Raw genomic sequence first — 19911 nt, forward strand, 5'->3', positions numbered from 1 at the left:
GAGTCCATTAGGAGCAATAAGTTGCGGGACGCACATGTATAATCTATGATTTGTACCGCCTTCTTTCCTTTCCAAGTGACGTGCCCTGGGACGTTGCCGTCAATGATTCTATTTAATATTGAAATGTCTCTTGACGTTAGGATGTTTTTCCACTGTTGCCCTCTGATCCTGAAATCTGGTGTAATTACTTGGTCGTCTAGCTGTTTCCCATTTGTATCAAGACATTGGCAATTTAGGTCTCCACCCAGGACAAGATGCAAGTCCTGCCATTTTTCTCTTTGGTCTATTATTGCTTCTATTTGTAGCTATATGTGACCGGGAAGTCACATTTCTTTGACTTTGGGGTTCCAATAGAAGTTTGGGTGAGATGTTTTTTTTTTGGTTGTTCCTGGTCCATATTTAGTTTTCCCATTCTGGATTGTATGTATGGGCTCGGGTTGGGCACTGCTAAAAGTTCAAAGTGGAGCCTGTTCTTGATCGCTAACAGGGTCCTGACCTTGGACAGCCTTGGGCTCCTTTTAGGGCTGGATTTAGAAATATGGTGTAACCTTCTAGTATTGGGAGGGGGGTCTCAGCCATGTCTCATGTAAGTATATTATATCCTGCACACCAAACATTGGATCTGCTTTATAAACAGGAGAGAGAACCCCCTTGTATTTCATCTGGCCACTTTGACATTTTTCCTCTCCAGGTTCACTTGGCATTATTGGTTGCCCATTTTTTCTGCTACCAAGCCTGATAGGTATCCAATTCTATTCTCCTTCCTTGATGTTGGTACCCTTCTCCTTTTTGTTTGTGTTTAGGGACCCAGCTCTTTCCCAGTCCCCTCTGTCTGTTAGCGGGGGTGTACCTTAGTTTGCGATCTTCTCCATCCCTTCCCTGGTTTCTTGGACCTTCATGTTTTAACTTTGGTCTTCGCTCCAGTGTTTCATTTGGAGTTATGTATTCCCTGATGTCAAAGCCCATTGGCCTCAGGTTGTGCGCCTCCTCCAACCTGTGGGCTGTCGATGACGACACTGGGTGTACGATCACTCTTTCGGTCCTTAATTCTTCCATGAATTCTATTATATTCAAGCCGTTTGATGGAAATCTCAGATCCGGGATGTGGTCGAAAAGCCTGATCACATTCGCCCTGTTTAGGACTAGACAGTCTTTCAGATCAGTCTTTCCAAAAGGAGTGGATGGTGGGTCCCTTTGGTGGTTGCTACCCAGTTTATCGCTTGTCGTTTGCAATTGATGTTCTCTCCTGTATTGTGGGTTAATGACTTCCTCATGTTGACTCCTTGGTCTCGCAATCCTCAACAGTTAGATCACATATTGGCCTATCTTTTCAATTGGTTGGTTATCTACTACTGTGTAGTGAACTTTTGTTGGTTTCATGATTTTTGGTTCTCGCTCCCATTGCCCCGGTATCCTGTCTGAGTCATGTTTCCGCTTTTGTGTGGCTCGTTGAAGTTAGACTGGATCTGCCGAGTCCTTGGTTCTTTCTCTGTTATCTGTTGGGCCGTCTCTTCCTGTATCCTCAGTTTTGCCCCAATCAGCAGATTTTGGCCCAGGATGGTTTTTCATTTGTTTGGTCCTGATCACTTTCCGTTGACTGTGGCTCGTAGGTAGTCGTCGGCCTCAGAGCTTTCGTCCTCCCCCTCTGAGCTGTATACGCTGTATGTGAAGTCCAGGAGCTCTACCATGGTTGCGTCTTGTTAGTTTTTGTCCACTGTATCCATCACCCTCTGGTTGTCTGGGATTTGTTGTTTGCTTACTTGGTTATCATTAACTACAGGGAAATGTGCCTTTTGCATCCCTACTCCGCTCGTCTGTTTTGGTAATTGAATGTTTTTAATAAGATCTACTTCCGTTGATTTTGTTGTCCTTGTCAATGGTTGGTTCTCTTTTTTTTCTCCCAGAGTCTTTCTACCACCATACCTCCTTTTTCTGATGCTCTTGGTCATCTGTCTTTCTCCCGTGGGAAATTGGGCTGCACTGCTTCTTTGTACATTGCACATGATCTTTTTGGATTTGTGCGTCGCTCCCTGCATTTTCTGGTCTGCATTGATCCGTCAAGTTTGATTTGGGACTCCAAACCATGGGGGTAATTTTAGGTGGGGGGCTGGGGTGTTTATCCCCCCAACTTTCATGGCACACGATTTTGTCCCCATTCATTTGACTGGGGCACCTTTTCTTCAGAGGTCATGTCCCAACCCCCCACACCCCCCCAACACTTTCAGCAAAGTTTCTCCACTGCTCCAAACCCCTCCCCCCCCCAACCTGTTGTCCAGCTCTTCATTTATTTGGACGTTGTGAGCTTTGGTTGCTGACTGCACATTATTCCCCTGGCTGTCTTTATTTTGTGGGGGTTCCTGCCTCTTTCTCTGGTTGTGGTTTTCCACGGTCTCTACAGCCAGTGACGTTTCCAGCATTAATTGTTCCCGTACTACATCCTGTGACAAGTTAGTAGTTTTAGTGATTGTTCTTGGCTCCTTTGTTGGTACCTTATTTGTTAAGTTGACCCCCTTTTCTGGACGTTGCTCCTGGAAAAAGAATCTGACCTATCAGGCCTTCATCAAGGTTTAGCGACGTTGGTTTCCATGCCTTGGAGCTCAGGTAAGATGTTGAACTGAAGCCTTTACTTCCGGGTTTACCCTGGCTGGTTTTACGGGGTGGCTCATTCCCCTGGTTGGGTCTGGCCGACTGAAGATGGAATGTGAATGTTATTTGGGCTACGCATGGACCATGCATTCGATTGGTGATGTGCATTTATCGGCTGGCTTGTTGGCGTTGCCTCGTGCAGCCTTGCTGTTAATTAACTTGTGAAAAAAGCTGAAGTTTGCCTCCCCATTTGAGATGGTTGCTGATCAAGCTGATGTTTGCACTCTTTGCATGGGTCCATGATTGCTCCCGTGTCTTCCAAATTCTCCCCTTGTTTGTTCCTTTTGTTCTTTGAAGTGTGTGCATTTGCGGGGGTTGCGTCAGTTTTTCCCACCACTACCCAGTCTCTGCGATACTCGGACGGTGTATCTGTGTGGCTAGTAAGTCCACTTCCTCCTTGTAGGACTCTGTGGGTCTCGTGAGCTTTTTGTTCCCAGACAATGCATCATACACAAGGGGCAGGGTTGATTTGGGGATCAGATCTTTAGAGGCAGCCTCCCTTTCCAGTTCAGCATCTATATATTGGGCAGTGCTTGCCGTCATTACCACTTATGCCATTAGGGGTGGCGGCGGGAGACAAGGATTCACTCTCTCATGCCAACTTTGCTGTTTGTATTATAGATTGTTACGGTGAGGATGCTCCTGGCTGACCGGCACACTCATCTGATTCCTCTCTGCCAGCCAGCATTTGCCGTTTGTCCACCTGACGTTTATTTTCAGTTTGCCCTGTTGCAGAGTTTGAAGCTCCTTCCCTCTCCCCCGTTGTTAGTTCATGCTCATGCTCTATGTTGATAACGATATCACTCAGCCTGTTGCTGTTTGAGGTAATGTCCTGGTCCTGGCATGCCACGGGTGCTTGGTTGTCACTGTTTATTGGCGTCTCGCTGCATTTTCAAGCGCCTCCGGCAGCTCTCCCTGAGGTTTATGCATTCCGTAGCGCTCCACCTGTTCCAATGGTATCAGCCAATATCGGCTGATGGCGGGTTGCAGCCCGCAGCGTGAAGGTGTGCAAGAGGCTCTGAGGGGGCTGGCAGCGAACAGACCGCGCACATGCCGTACACTATGCACACAGTCAGTCACTCTGCCTCGCACTTCGCTGAGCTTTTGAATAAGAGAAAAAATAAGTGAAAATGCTTGAAAGTGACTGCAGTCAGTCACTCTGCCTCGCACTCAGACTTGTACCAAAGGTTGGATTCCTATTGCCAGGAGGGTTGTTATGGTGCACCCAAAGGGTACTGCATACAATCTTGCTTAACCAGCTGTTAAGGCCCGCACCCACTGACACCCCCCCCTATACATTAGGTGCCAGCTCAAACCAGATTCTCTGGTAGTTACCACCACCAGAAAGAGGGCAGGAACTCCACTGGCATTGGCAGACGCCCTGCCAGACAAGGAGAGTAGAAAGATTTACACGTTTGGGAGAAAGGTAGCTTCCTCTGCAGCATACCAGACCAGAATTGCTAACCATGTTAGCTAGTTACGGCTGCCTCAAATGGGAAGAGCTGGGTTAAAACTACTGGCCGTCCCAGAACCATTAAAAGCCCAACTGCTTAAAACTGTTTCCGAAGGCAAACCAATCTCAAGCTGCCTCCTGAAAAACAACCTTGATACGGCGGACAACGAAGGACTCGTCATAGCCGAAGGGATGCTCATTAAACCGCATGCCTGGTTTAGGCAGTCGGTGGTTTAAGCTAGAGACCCAAGCAACCCTCCTGAACATGCCAGTAGAACCAGACGTCCTATTCGGTAAGGCCTTAGAGGATGCCCTAAAGAGTGAAAGCCCCTGTGCAGCTGACTGACGGACCTTATTCCCAACGGGGTTCCCATAAGATTTCGGGGCCATAGCAGTCAACGTTCCTCTGGCTACTCTCAGGGAAGACGGTCCTCGTCCTGGAACCAGTCTCATGGCTAAGGTTCCTCGTCCAGCTTTCAAAGTGGGAGTAAAATCGGAAGAGGCAGTACCTCACCTGTGAGAGGCTCAGCCCCTCAAACAATGGCACGCCGTTTTAGGTCCCCTCCCATGCCACTCCAGTAGGAGGCCGACTCACTCAATTCACCCACGCATGGGAGGGGATAACATCGGACCAAATGGGTGTTGTCCACTGTGGCAGGTGGGTACTGCATCGAGCTGCTTCAGAAACCACCTTACCGCCCGCCACGACAAAAAAAACAGCAGAAGGAAGGGCCATACTGCTGGTGGAAATAAAAGCGCTGCTAAAAGGACACAATATAAATCGTCCCCGCCAACCAGGTAAGCAAGGGTATCTATTCAGCCTACTTCCTTGTGCCAAAGAAAGACCTTACCATGCACCCAGTACTAGAGCTGTGCCTCGCGTACAAATGTCAAACCACAAACGTTTTGCATGAACCTACTTCAGGAGGGGATTTCACTCCTGAAACGGAGAGACTGCATGGCGACATTGAACATGAAAGAGGCCCACTTTCATATTTCAATGCACACTGCGCACAGAAAATACCTGCGTTTCAAGATGGTGGGAGTACACTACCAGTTCAAAGTACTCCCATTCGGCATTCCCTCAGGACCAAGTGCGTTCACCAAGGTGCTTGTATTGGTGGCAGCACACTTGCGTGTAAAGTCCATCCCGGTATACCCTTATCTGGACGACTGGCAGATCACCAGGGAATCTCCTAAAATTTGCAGGTTAAATACGCAAAAGACTACATAGACCTTCTCTTCAATCTGTTTCTCCAACGAGAAAAAATCAACTCTTGTCCCCAGCCAAACAAAACCGTTTCTAGGGGCTAGCCTAAACCCAGGAGGAGCTGGCATTCCCCTCAAGCGAGAGAGTACGAAAGATGCTGCTGCAGGTACCTCGGTAAAGGTTGGTCGCCAGATAGAAGCACTCAAAGCAATGTGCTTGCCAAGGATGATGGCCTCTTGCATTTTAGTTGCTTGCATGCGTCCAAAGCAGGAATGGTTAGAGAAACAGTGGTCTCAGGCACTAACCCTGGTTCAGGCTCTTCGCTGGTGGTCCAAGTACAACTTGTTAAAAGGAAAATCTTTTTGCACTCCACCAGTCCAAGCGATCCTAACTACAGACACCTCACTTGCCGGGTTGGTGGGGGGCGCACTACTGCCACCACTCAGCCCATGGACAGTGGACACTCACTACTGTCCAAAGATATCAACTTCCTGGAGCTCTTGGCAGTCCTCAAAGCTCTTCAGGCTTTTCAGCAACATTTCCAGGGTCAGAAAGTGCAGGTAGGTCCTCAGACAGCACCATGACATGTTCTATATGAACAAGCAGGGAGTCGCACACACTTTGTCCAAACTATCCCAGAAAATATGGAGGTGGGTACTCGAGCAGAACATGTTTCTAACAACCCAACATGTTCCAGAGGAACTCAATTCTCTGGTGTTAGGCAAGATTGTATGCAGTACCCTTTGGGTGCACTACGATAACCTTGACCTCCTGGCAATAGGGACCCGACATTTGGTAGAAGTCTGAACTACACAGGTTGGTAGTGTGGTCGAGCAGCCAGGCTTATCTCAAGAGGGGTCAATGTGAGCAGTAATGTTGTGACAGTTTCAAAATACAGTTATCCAAATAAACACTCATTGTTTCTTGATAAAACAATTATTTTATTTCAGTCAGTTATATAAGCCTTCTTCAGAAAGGGAGCCACACATGTGACACTTAAATATACTTCAAAACACACTTAGTTAAATCAGAGGACACCCATTGGGGATGACACACACTCTTCCTACACCCTCAGGTGACTTAAATAGCTAAGGCACTGTGGACATTGATTTGTCTCTGGTACACTTAGAGCAATACTGAGTTAGGTGAAAAAGAGAGAATGGAGGAACAAAACAAAGGTTAGCAAATAGCTCATTAACAGGCAAGTACTTTTAAACACCTTCCAAAGCACAATGTCAGAGGTAAATAGTCTCTCGGGGAGCCAGGACAGCCAATGTTAATTGCACAATGTCAAGGGGAGCTGAAGATCTTTGCTGGTAGGTAAAGTCTTGCACAAGGTTTGTAGAAAATGGAACACTTGAAGGGCCACAAGCTGGGAGGCTTGTGAGGGGAAAAAGCTTTAGCAACTCTGCAAGGTAGCCAAGACATGTCTCAACTGAGAGCAATGAAGGCGACACAAGAGGTAATTTCCTTTGTACTTTATAGTACCTCTGGTTAGAAGAAATGGTTCTAACTGGCTTCTGTTCTGTGGAGCTCTGCAGATCATGTTCCTTTGCCTCAGGGACACGAGGAAGGAAGTCTGGGGACTCCTGCTCTGCAATTAGAAAACTTCAATTCAGCGGTCCTTCTGTGTTTCAGCTCCTTGCATCTGACAGCAAATAGCAAAACCGCGGTTCTCGGATACCACTTCAGACTTCCCTTGCTTCTCAGGTCCAGCACTCGGTTGAGGTGGCTCAGGCTTGGTCATTCCTACATTAGGGAAGTCCGGAGGATCTTCCTAGCGCTTGGGTCCGACTTAAAAGCAACGCACACACTCTGGTGTTACTCTCCCTGGCTCTTCGGTTCCAGCAGCAACAGCAGTGGAAATGCAACCAGCTTTAAGAGGATGTCAAGACGGGTTTACTTTGGAGTTGATTGGTCTCACCAACTCAAAGGGAGTAGTCGTCCTTGCAGGGCTTCTCTAGTCGAGGCGAATTTGGAGCTTCAGCACAGCAGCAGGGCTTCACTGTGCAAACCAACGGTCCAGGAGTTGCAGCAGGCGTCTCTTCCAAGTTCTTCTTTGGATTCCTTCGTCCAGTGGTCGACTCTGCCGTCCAAGCCAAAAAGCCTTGCCTTTTATACAAGTTTCTCCCATCCATTCCAGCCTAGCTGTCAATCACACAGCAGGGTGGCTGTCCTTGCCGGACAGCCAGTTGGCCAATCACCTTTGGGTGCATTCCTGTAACCAAGGGGATTAAGCACAGGGGGTTTTGGGCACCTCCCTCCCTGCCCCTGCCAGACATACTGGAGCCAGAGGAGAGCTTCACTTGTGAATCCAGCCAAAGACCAAACGAACAAAGACCAAACCTGGTTTGGCGCGCACAGTAAATCTCAAGAAGGACCTTCCTGACAAGAAATGGTGAAAAAAGTCTGGGCTATTTTTACGAAATGGGCTCCCATGGATGCCTTACTGTGGCTGCAAACACAGCCAGCGGTAAAAGCCCATAATGGTAGTAAAAGTAAACCACTGCCACCAGCCATTAATTGTAGAAAGGGTACCATAGCATTGTTACATGAGAAATTGGACAAAGGGGATACTAAGTAACCCCTCCAGTACCCTATGGGTAAGATGGTGTGGGCTGGGTCTAGAAAGTTCGGAAGGTGCTGTGTGACACAATGCAAAGATGATGCTTACGGAGTTTGTCAGACTGAAGTCAAAAGAAACACAGAAAAGAAATCCCATTATAAATTACATGGGAGATATAAAGTCCTAAAGTCCAGCAAAAGAGCTGAGGGTCTCTAAGGTAGAAAAGGGAATTGGCACATTTCTGAGAATTCTCCCCAACATATGGCAGAGAGGTTAAGCAGACACACTCTACCAGAAGAACATGAGTGGCAACTCGACAGATATTCTAGGACGAATATTCTCTGTATGGATGGGGTAACCCCCCCCTCCCCCCCCCCCAAGACAAAGCTAAACGCTCAATGTCCAGACTTGACGTATTAGTTTGCAGCAGGACAGTGGACAAGATGCACCAGGAACAAGTAACCCATATCCTGGTTGCTCCTATGTGGGCGAGACAGCCTTGGTTTCCACATCTGCTCAAGCTGGCGATGTGACCCTATCATTCTCCTGTGCCCGTACAACATGTTGACAACAGAAGGGGTTAACAACACAAAGGGGCATCCCTCCACCCGCAATCAATGAACTTGGCACGCTTGCTCCTGATGTCATAGTTTGGCCACTTGAACCTTCCACAAAGGTGTCTGGATATCCTCAGAGGCACGAAAAACCCAACAGCAGGCACTGTTATTTTATAAAGTGCAAAAGATTTGTGATATGATGCGCATCAGTCACTAAATTCATTTGAATGTTCTCCAGCTAACATTCTACACTAAATGCTTAACTTACTAAACTCAGGCCCAGTCAATTCTTTAAAGGTGCATCTGGCGGCCCTATTAGCTTACACCACTTCACAGAACAATGTGTCCTGGTGGAAAGTCCCTGTCATTAAGGCATTCATGGAAGGGGTAAGGAGGCTATGCCCCCCATTCCCAACCCTTCCCCAGGTTGGGATCTCAATGTTGTGCTCTCCAAGCTCATGGGGCCACCCTTTGAGCTTATGCACAAGGCCAGCCCAAAGCATCTTACCCATAAAACTGCATTCCTGGTAGCGAACACATCCATAAGATGAGTTACAGGCTTTGTCTTTACAAGACCCCTTTGTTCGGAGGGCGGTCTTGTACTATGTGAACGAAACCCCTAAGGAAAACAGACCAACTGTGTTTCCATCGTGCCCGGTAGAGAAGGCGATCACATTTCAAATGGCGCCATCGCCACATGGGTAGTTGAATGGATGCAACTCTGCTATTCCCTATCCAAAAAGGTTCTCCCTTTTACCCCGAAGGGCGCACACTACCAGAGGTACAGGGCTACCTTACCTTTCATTGCAAACGTCCCTCTAGACGCCATTGGCAAAGCTGCTACATGGAGTTCCATCCATATTTTCACATTACTGCATTGACGCACATTTTGAAGCAGATTCACAGGTGGGACAAGCGGTTCTAAAACATCTGTACCTTCTAACTTCCCACCTCCTCCTCCAGATAATGCTTGCTAATCTATGCAGAGCATGTGAGCTAAGCAGAGCTACAAGCTCCAGGAGGGATACATTACTCTCTAATATATTTCTGGTGCTTGTATATGCTTGGATTCACATGCACCCACACTTCCTTCCCTACTGGAGTAGAAGGTGAATAGATGTTTTCTGGGTTATCACTGTTTCTGCTTTACAACATCTGTACTTGCACTACACTTCATGAAATCACATGTCAGAAACAATCTGAGGGACAGACTCATGAAGGACCATGGGTACAGTGCAAGTCACACTAGGGATAGCATTACAAATCACGCTCTGTCAACTTCCATTTTCGAGTTTCAAAAACAAATCTTGTATTACACTGCGACTTGCACTAGATCTTGGACTATGCAGAGCATGTGAATCTAAGCAGATACAAGCACCTGAAATAAGATTACAGGGTGTAATGTATATCATATGTGTGGGTTTGTGGTTTTGTGTATGTTACCTATAGAATTCCACACTATTTCACCAATCTGCACCAAACTTTAGTTACCTGTACCAATGAGGGAATGAAAGCCTCGGCAGCGCCAGATATATCTAGTTGATATTTTGTATGTGTATTGGTTAGTCTAAGAGTATTTACTTACCTGCCTTGTTTATATAAAATAATTGTAAATTTTCATAACTTTCAGTGTGTACATTTCTTTGGACTGTTATATCGACTGTGTTCAGTGTACTTACCTACAGCTCGCATCATCCTCCTCAGATAAGCCTGGATGCTCTGCCATTCTACCAAAACCTAGGGTAGTACAGATATGTACTAAGTTGGGGACCTGTATACCAATGGTTAGTTTTATAGAGTCTTGGCTCCAAGTGGACTTTAGGAAAACTCCCTTAACAGTCTTCCTTCCTCTGCCAAGCCTTCCCTCTATTCAAATAATTATAGAAAATGATTAGTTTAGAGCGGAGGGTGAGATATTGTGCATGGGCATACCGTGCATGCCCCAGTCTTTCCATTCAGAGCCTGCTACGCAATGTGCTCCAGTCCCCTACCCTTGCAGCTTGTGACATACACTATTATGATGTAGAGTAGTGAGATTAAAATATTCACTACAGGTAGCAGCAACTTGGATTTCAGTGGTCTTTTGCAGCCGTCATAACAATGTCCCCTTGGAGATTGCTACTTATTTCGTTTTGTTTCTTTTCTGTTCACAGATCATTTTATTTACCGCTTCAAAGAAAGTCTATGCAGACAAGTTGTTGAACATATTGGATCCTAAAAAGCGTCTTGTCAGGTAATTAAACACACCAAAGAAGTTGTTTTTCGAAAATAAATATGTACTGCGATAACTGTATATCCCTTGGTGTCAAGAGGCTCGACATGCCCTTGCTGTTCGTTGCTGGCTTGGAGCTCACTCATAGCCCCTCTATCCTCCGTTTGCTGCAGTCAACTTTGATCACCACTCTCCTTCCCTTTTGTGACTCGTTATGCATGGTCAATGGCTAAATATTACAGCTGGCTAGCCACTTTATGAAATGGCTTTCTCTATAGATTGTCTGTATGCTGTATTTGTAGTTATGTTCTCCTTTTTGACTGAGATGCACTCCATAAAAGTACCTTTTTTTTTCCTTTAGTTTTAGATCTTGAACAAATTCCATTTCATCCTTCATCACATCAATTCATCCATTATAATAGAGCCCCCCAAAAAGTAGAAGCCAAGTAAGAGGAGAAAAAAGCAACAAACACATCATTAAAACCCCACAATACTGCTGAAATTTAGAATATCCTTAATTTCACAATGTAATTCATCAACACATCTTAAAATCCAATAATCCTCATTCATTTTTCCCCTGTCCTCACTTCTTTAATTGAGAGAAAATGAATGCCTTCCTAAAATTAGTACCATGACGTAATAGTTGCCACCATTCTTCACCTATTGATATTCCCATCTTTAATGGCCCAAACATATTTCAAATTTCAGCTGCTTTTGGAAATATTTTTTCAGCAGAGGGCGCTGTGCATAGATGGCCTTGAGTTGATGTCCCTCGAAGGCTTCCGTCGAGGGTGATGTCATCGAAGGCATTGCACATGCAGCGCCTGTTGGCTTCAGTTCTGTTTTTCCACGACAGCGATGGCTTGGAGCGAAATTTGGCACACCTCATCTTGTGGCGTCTTTACTATTACCTCTCGATAATGTCTTCATCTTCGACACCGATGTCCGGTTTCAAGAAGTGCTGGGATTGCATTTCAAAAATGTCACTCGCAGACCCACATCATATCTGTTTGTGGTTCCTCGGGGAGGGCCATGACCCCTCCGGCTGTTCCAAAGGCCAGTCCATGATGGGAAATGAGGGACCTGAAGGGGAAACTTAAAGTAGGAATAATCCCCAAAAAATCACCCACCCGGCTTGCTAAACCTTCAACCGACTAGTTGAGAGGTGACTCTCCTCGGAGGTAGGCCAGGCGATCCAGGTCGAGGAGTGGCTCACATCACTCTTCTTCGAAGAAGTTGAAGAGAAAGCATTGTCGGTCGTCTTCATTAGACGTTTTCCCCCCTCCCCCGAAAGGGTTGCTTGCCCTACTAAAAAGTCCACTTGTTTTAGTGGGAAGCATTCAGGACTGAAAGGATAAAGGTTTTAAAACAAGAGACATGCTCCTACCAATCCATCAAAGGACGCTGGAAAGGAAAGGTCTCGTCCGAAATCCTGTGTGCCATCTAGCCCAGGAAAAATGCCTGATCTGCATTGTGAGCCTTCAAGGCCTCGATCTGATGTTACATGGAAGGATCATACGAGACACAAGGAAAATTTGAGGCTGTCGACACCTTCAACGCCAGCGGTGCCTTCGATGCCCGCTAGGCCGTCTACATTGACATTGCCATACTTGCCAAATGTGCCGTCAATGCTGAGCGCCTCTCCTAAGTCAACGCTGATAAAGAAAACATCGACTACGTCGAAGCCTACTATTTTCCAAACCAGATAAGATTTATGCTCTACTTCCTAAAAAGGATTTCTTTAAGTCTCCAATTTTTTAAGAAGCAGAGCATTCTGAGGATGAAGCCCCATTTGGCTTACAGTACGGTACACCCAATGTACCAGAGTTTTATCTCTGAGTCCAGAATGAAGGCCTGTATGACAACTTGCATACAGCAAGTGGGGTAGATACCTCACCGGAACATGAATTTGGAAAACTAGAGCCTGGGGAGCATGCATCCTACAAGGCAGCTCACATTGAAAGTGGTGGACTACATGGGTTGGAGTAGGCCACCTTTACTTTATGACGACCATACTGATATTTTGGACAAGGCTCCACAATATGATCCTATTTTGCCTTTTCATATGGCGTTGCAGAAAAAGGTGGGTAGGAACTGGGAGACTTAGGAATCCAATCCGGCAGTTTGAGAACTTAACAAAAAAATACTGCCCTTCCAGTAGGGACCCCAGACTACCAGTCGAAACACCCCACTCCGGAGAGTCTGGTGGTGCAGGCAGCTACGGTTACTTCCAAACAAGCAGCGTACCCTACCATCCCTCCTGGCAGGGACAATAAGCGCGTAGACGGATGGGCCAGGAAGGTATCTTCTGCAGGAAGCATGGCCCTAAAATCTGCCAACTCCACTTGTGCCCTTGCAAAAGTTTTTGCGTACTCTGTTAATGGTAAAGGTATTATATGGCGCACTGTCACCAACGGAATTGGTCCCCAGGCGGATCTGCAAACAAGGAGGTGGGGGCGAGTTAGTGAGGTAGAGAGGGCGTAGGAAAGTGAGAAGGTGGTGTCCTGTTGGCAGCTTCAGCTCTGTTTTCACTGTGCGCTGAGCTTGGGTGCGAATATCTCATCGATGCGAGTCCTTGTGTGCTGTTGGTGTGATTTATGTGTTTGTTCGGTGTGGTGAAGTGCATGCGGTTTGCTGTGCGATAAGTGGTTGTGTGGGTTTTTGTGACTTGAGTAGGCAGAAATTTGAGCTTTGCGTTAGTGGGTTAGGTCTTTTAATCCTTGTAATTCTTGTTCCATGTATCCGGTTGTCGTACAGGGCAGGTAAATTCTTTCTCCAGCATTGGATCTTTCATGGATTCAAATGCTGTGAATAATTCCTGTCGTCAGGCTGGGAAACCTCAGTAACTTTAACCTAGCGTTTTCCTATCGACGTCTTTTTTTGGTGCTTTAGGCTACATCAATCACACGTCTGGTATAAATAGCCCGCCCGCGGCTTCCCTTCAGATTTCAACCGTCTCAACTGTTGGGATCACCTCGTGTTTGCTCTCGAGGTACTCTTCGTGTTCTAAACGCGCTTTCTGTGCTTGGGCCATCATGACATCTGTGGGTCCAAAGAAATCTTTGTTTAGGACTTGTGCAACCTGCAGCCTAAAGGTGGTCTTCAAGGGGGACAACCATGCGGATTGTCTGTACCCAAATCATTCCGCGGACACCTGTGAGATCTGTCAAGGATTTTCTCAAAACTCTGAAGGACCGCAACCGCCGGCTGATTTGTTGGCTGAACGAAGGCACTTACCTGGGTTCGGAGGTGGGTTTGTCCCGGGGGAGCAAGTCTTTGGTTCTGGCGGAGAAGGTGTCTACGCACTGGAGGGTGGTGTCCCCAGGAGCCCCCTCTAAGAAGCAGCGCACGGGGTGCCAGCTTCGGAGGTGGGGCGAGGTAGCAGAGCCTTTGGATCCAGATTGCATCACTCTAAAGGGGCAAGTGGCTCCTTTCTGGCCAAGTTGGCAAGACCGGACAAGTCAAATGTGTTGAGTGCTTCTCGGGGCAGAAGGCCGCAACGGTGGAGAGAGAATTAGAAGTCGCAGGAGTCGTCCTCCTCAAAGCACTTGTCAACTAAGGACCATCATGTCTTTATCCAGCCGGGACTCATCGATGCTCTGCTGCTTTGTCCAAGTGGTCCGCTTTGCCGGAGAAGGCCAGGCCTGTGGAGGCCTTGGTACCGACGACTGGTTCGTTGACGGAAGTTCCTTCGACGGTTGTGGTGCTGTCTTCACTTCCGTTGTCGACTGTGGTGTGGTCGGCTCAGTCTACGGCCGTGCCAGTCAGTGGGCTGCAGTTGCTGTCGGCGGCTCCGCTGGAGACGGATGGTGGTTTGTTGCCTACTGGGAATCCGCGGCAGTGTGGGGCCGGCTTTGGCCCGTTGCTCCCGGAGGACATTCTTCAGCAGGACCTTGCTCCATATCTTGTGTCCTTGGGTCCGGAGGACGAGCCAGTTTTTGATCCATCAGCGTTGGGTCTGCAGGGGGCAGCTCCCTCTACGTCGAGTGGGGTTGGGGCTGGCCTGCCCCTCTACCCTTTGGTGAATCCCCACTCTCTGCTGTCCATGCAGGTGTTGAGTACGCTCCAGTCCTTGTTTGGGACAATTGGATGCAAGACTACCGGTGGCTCCGAGCCTGGTGGTATGTAGTGTGCCTGTGGAGGCCCCTCAACCGAGTCTCCCCAGGAATTTGCCTCCGGTGCGGCTGCCATTGCCGTCGCTGGTGGGGTTGGGCCTTCCCAGAAGTTATCCAGAGAAAGGGGATCTGGTCGAGTTTGATCCTCATGACACGCTGTCGACGGTGTCCTTGTCGCCCAGGAGGGCAGATACCTGGGATATGGACCCCGAAGTAGAGCCGCATAGTAGACTGGCTTGGTCATCTCCGCCAGATGATGTGGGGACCTTTCACGCAATGATGGCGAAGGTTTGGCAAGAATTTGGCCTTGCTCCTGAAGAGGAATGAAAGGACTGTTTTCTCTTTGATCACATGGGGAAGCGAAGGAAGACAGTCTTCTCTGCCCCCATCTTGGACCACATGTGGCAGGAGGGTCTACGCACGATGCGCCATCCTTTTTCGGAGCTGGCAGTGAAGGGGCGTCTGGAGAAGAAGTTTAAAGTGCCGGAATCAACCCCAAAATGCCTCATGTCCCAACCCACGCCGGAGTCAGTGGCTTCTGCAGCAGCTAGTCGGAAGGCGAGGAGCCAGCACAAGTGTTAGGCCCCCGGACAGTGAATACAGAGAGCAGGATGCATTTGGTAAAAAGTACTGACACTGGGTGCTACAACGGTGAAAGCACTGAATTCCTTGTCCATTATGGCCCGCTATGACGTGGAGATGTGGCACTGGTTGGCTCCGCTCTTAGATCTCACAGAGCAACAGCGCAAGTAGGCTACGTTGCTGGTTCGGGAGGGGAAGGAAGCCTCCAACCACAGCATTAACATTGCAGTGGACCTGGCGGAATCCGGCTTCAAACAAATAAATAATGGGGTTGTTCTCCGGAGGCAGGCATGGCTGCACTGCACTGACTTTCATCCAGCATAAGGTAGTGGGCATGTCTTGTGAGGGTGAGCAGCTCTTCGGTGAAAAAATCGCTGAGGCGCTGAAGGGGATGAAAGAAGGTGGATGGGTACACTGTTTTTTTTCACCCCTTTCGGGCATTTCGAGTGGCCTCTGGTAATGCCAGATTTTCTGCTTCCTGCGACAGAGGTTACGGTTGCACAAGTTAATCTTCCCAGAGGAGAATTGCCTAGCATTTCGGCGCTGGACTGCCCCTGGGCAGGACAAAGGCTGATATGCGGGGAAATTTCTTCTCTGTGAAAAGGACAGTGAGCTAAAGACTTGGTAGAGTTTCTCCCAGGGGTTATTCACCCAAGAACAGGTCATTGGGCTGTGTTCGTGCTGGTAGAGAGATTCCCAGACCCCCCTTTGTTTGCATACATTAACTTTGGGTTTCACCCTAAGTTAACAGGGCAATCCAGACGTGGACCACTGTTCTTAGAGAGGCAACAGTTTCACCTCACTGATGATGCCCAACAAGGCTGAAATACGTGTATGGGGTTACTGATGGTACTCTTGTTCAGAGGAGAATTGCCTAGCATTTCGGCGCTGGACTGCCCCTGGGCAGGACAAAGGCTGATATGCGGGGAAATTTCTTCTGTGAAAAGGACAGTGAGCTAAAGACTTGGTAGAGTTTCTCCCAGGGGTTATTCACCCAAGAACAGGTCATTGGGCTGTGTTCGTGCTGGTAGAGAGATTCCCAGACCCCCCTTTGTTTGCAATCTTCCCAAGGCTTCAGGCGCTCGTAAGTCTCGGCAATGACTGCCATGTGGGCATTCAACTAGGGGGCAGAATGACGCGACACGTTGAGTGGCATCTTATTACTAGGGACTGCTGGGTGTTGGATACAGTATGCCTCTGCCACATGGAGTTTCGGCGTCCTCAACTCCCTATTCCGCCTGTTCAGGTGGTGCAGCCGCATCTATCAGTCTTGCGGCAAGAGGACTTCATGTTGGTGAAGGGGGCAATATAACCAGTCCCGGTGTCGGAATGAGGCCAGAGGGTGTACTCCCGGTATTTTGTAGTAAGAAAGCCCAATGGAAAGTGGAAGCCTATTCTGGATATTTGGCCGTTGACCAAAAATCGGCAACGCCTGAAGATCAAGATGCTCATGTTGCAGGATGTAAGGTTGTATACGAATTGTTCATATTACAATTGTCCGAATGACCTTCTGCACAATTGACTGAATATAAACGGTCATTTGGGATATATATGCGGGGGGGGGGGAACCCCCTGCAACCCCCACCCAATCCCCTTATATTATCCCAACCCATTATATATATTCGGATGTAATCCCCTCTGTGCAGCCTGGAGATTTCCTGGCATCGTTGGATCTGGAGCTTACATCCACATCCCAATGCGGCACAACCATCGCAAGTTCCTGCGCTTCATGGTCGCGGACGATAATTACCAGTTTCGTGTCCTCCCCTTTGAGCTGAAGTCTGCTCCCAGGACATTCACAAAGTGCCTGGCTCTGGTGGCTACGTTCCTCTGCAGGGAGGGGCATCATATGTACCTGGACGATTGGCTTTGAAGGGGGCTGTCGCTGGAAATGAGTCTCTCTAGGCGTCCATGTGCCTGTTACAACGGCTGGGGTTCGCTGTCAACTTTGAAAAATCCTATCAAACGCCACCCATGGAGTTGGTTTTTCTCGGTGCTCAGTTTCTTACGCAGGAAAATCTGGTGAAGCCATCGGGTGAAAGGGAACTACGGTCTCGGTCCGGAGTTACAAGTCACTGCTCGGCTCCATGTCGTCCAGTAATCCGCTCATCCTGAATTGCCGCCTGTTCATGTGACCGGTGTAGGAATTTCTCGCCGACTGGTGGTCGCAAAGTCAGGGGTTATAGTCGGACAAAGTGGTCATCTCCCCTGTGCTGGTGGAGGCCCTGTGGTGGTGGGCTTGCACAGAATATCTTGTACGGGGCATGCCCCTGCTGGAGCCAGTCTTTCAGCTCATGATAGTGAGACGCTTCCCAGGTGGGTTGGGGGCGCACCGCGACCAGTGAAGTCCATGGCCTTTGATCTCAGGAGAAGGCGTTGTTGCACATCAACTTCCTGGAGTTGAGAGCGGTGTACTGGGCACTGGAATCTTTTCTATCTCGCATTCAAGGTGCAGTGGTTCGCGTGTTGGACAATACCACCACAATGTTCTATTTGAGGAAGCCGGACGTCATGCATTCCCGGCTCCTGTCCAGGGGGGCTCAGAAGGTCTGGCATTGGGCCATTGCTCACGGGATTCACATTGCTGCTTACAATTTGCCTGGGGTTCAGAATGTTCAGGCAGACTCTCTCAGCAGAGACGCTGGTCAGTTGCACGAGTGGAAGCTGAAGAAAGAACTGGTGACGAGGGTCTTCCAGAAATGGAGGTTCCCCCTAGTCTTATTTGCCACGCCAGAGAACAAGCAGCGCCCGTTGTTTGCCTGCAGGTTGGCTCATCCGGAATCAAAGGGAGACACGTTTGCGTTCCCGTGGACGGACCTATTCGTGTATGCGTTTCCTCCGATTTGGAGAACGATCCAGTTGGTGCGCAAGTACCCCTGCAAAGTGATCTTGGTCGCCCCATTCTGGCCCAGGCAGATGTGGTTCTCAGATCTCCATCTTGCGGTGAAAGAGCTGCTTTGTCTGGGATCACAGCAGGATCTGCTTTCACAGGACGAAGGAAGAGTGTGGCATCACGATCCCACATCTCTCAGCCTGAGAGCGTGGCTCCTGACCAGTCTAGGTATCTCACAAGAGTGTTGTCGGATCCTGGAGGCAGCAAGGGCGTCTTCCACCAATATCTCTTATAGTAGAAAATGAGCGAGGTTATGTGCCTGGTGTGAGGAGCAACCGGACATGCAGCCATTGGGAGTATTGCCGGTCCAGTTTTTCCCTTACCTGCTGCAGCTGGCGCAAGGTGCATTTGGCGGCCATGTCCAGGTTCACAAGAATGCGCCATGCTACTCCTCTGTTTAGTGACAGATTGGTTAAGCATTTTCTAAAAGTGCTTTTTCAGACATTTCCCCCGGACAAAAGGTTTGCTCTGGTATGGAGTCTCAATGTGGTTCTCTGCTCTCATGAAGCCACCGTTTGAGCCCCTGTCGATGGCATTCTTGAAGTTCCTCTTGTGGAAAGTTGCACATCTGTCAGGATATCGGAACTTCAGGTGCTGGTCATGGACCCGCCGTATATGTGGTTCATGAAAGACGAGGTTCTCCTGTCTACTAATCTGCACTTTATCCTGATAGTGCCATTGGAGTTTCACAATCACGCTACGATTGCCTTGCCCTAGTTCTTCGCAAAGGTGACCACACCGCAGAAAGAGCTCTGCATTCACTGGACGTCAAGAGGGCATTGAAGTTTTATCAGGACCGTACTTGGTGCTTCAGGAAGTCGAAACAGCCGTTTGTGGCTTTTGGTCCTTCCAGCAAGGGACAGTCTATTTCCAAGCAAGGACTTTCCCCTTGGGTCTCATCAACAATTTAATTTTGTCACAGGAAGGCTGGCAAGCCTTTGAGGGGCACTCCTAAGGTCCATTCTACAAGGTCCACGTCAGCGGCGCTATGGGCTGGTATACCGCTCAGTGACCTTTGCAAGGCAGCATCTTGGGCGGTGCCACATACCTTCACCGGACACTGTCTGGATCAGCAACATGTGGAAGATGTGCAGGTGGGATGGGCAGTCCTCCAATGCTTGTTTCAATAAGGTAGGCCCTGCAGCTTCCAGGGTTTGTTTTACTCAATCACTTGCTGTTCTTGTTATCATGCATGTTGTATGTTATTCTTTGTGTTCGTGTATGTGGCTTGGGGCATGGGGGTGGTTTGCCTGTCATGCACCTCCAGTTTTTTTTTTTTCCATACTGCTATGTAATTATTCACAGCATGTGAATCCATGAAAGATCCAATGCTGGAGAAGGAAGTAGTTTCTTACCTGTAACTTCATTTCTACAGCGTTTGTATCTTTCATGGATTCACATGCGGCTGCCTGCCCCTGCAGGCAAACCTTGTTTCGGGTTTCCTCTACTTTGGTGGTTAAAATCTAAAGGGAAGCTGTGTGGGCGGGGTGATTTATACTAGACGTCCTATTGGTGTAGCCTAGAGCACCCAAAAAGACATTGATCGACACTAAGGTGACCGTTTCCCATAGGTAAACGCTAGGTTAAAGTTACCAAGGTTCCCCAGCCTGACGATAGGAAATATTCACAGCATGTGAATCCATGAAAGATACCAACGCTGGAGAAATGGAGTTACAG

The 19911-nt window shown here is 48.3% G+C and overlaps 1 protein-coding gene across 2 annotated transcripts in view; it reads left to right on the top strand.

Moving 5' to 3' along the window:
* CTDSPL2 (CTD small phosphatase like 2) overlaps positions 1–19911 on the top strand; it is an 896843-nt gene that overhangs the window by 704602 nt on the left and 172330 nt on the right. For both annotated transcript variants that reach the window (XM_069624195.1, XM_069624196.1), the window contains one exon: positions 10586–10665. In XM_069624195.1, coding sequence (XP_069480296.1) covers positions 10586–10665 — 80 coding nt within the window. The remainder of the gene's footprint in view (positions 1–10585; positions 10666–19911) is intronic.

The sequence above is a fragment of the Ambystoma mexicanum genome, chromosome 11 (assembly GCF_040938575.1).
Source record: "Ambystoma mexicanum isolate Mex_15411 chromosome 11, UKY_AmexF1_1, whole genome shotgun sequence".
NCBI lineage: Eukaryota > Metazoa > Chordata > Amphibia > Caudata > Ambystomatidae > Ambystoma > Ambystoma mexicanum.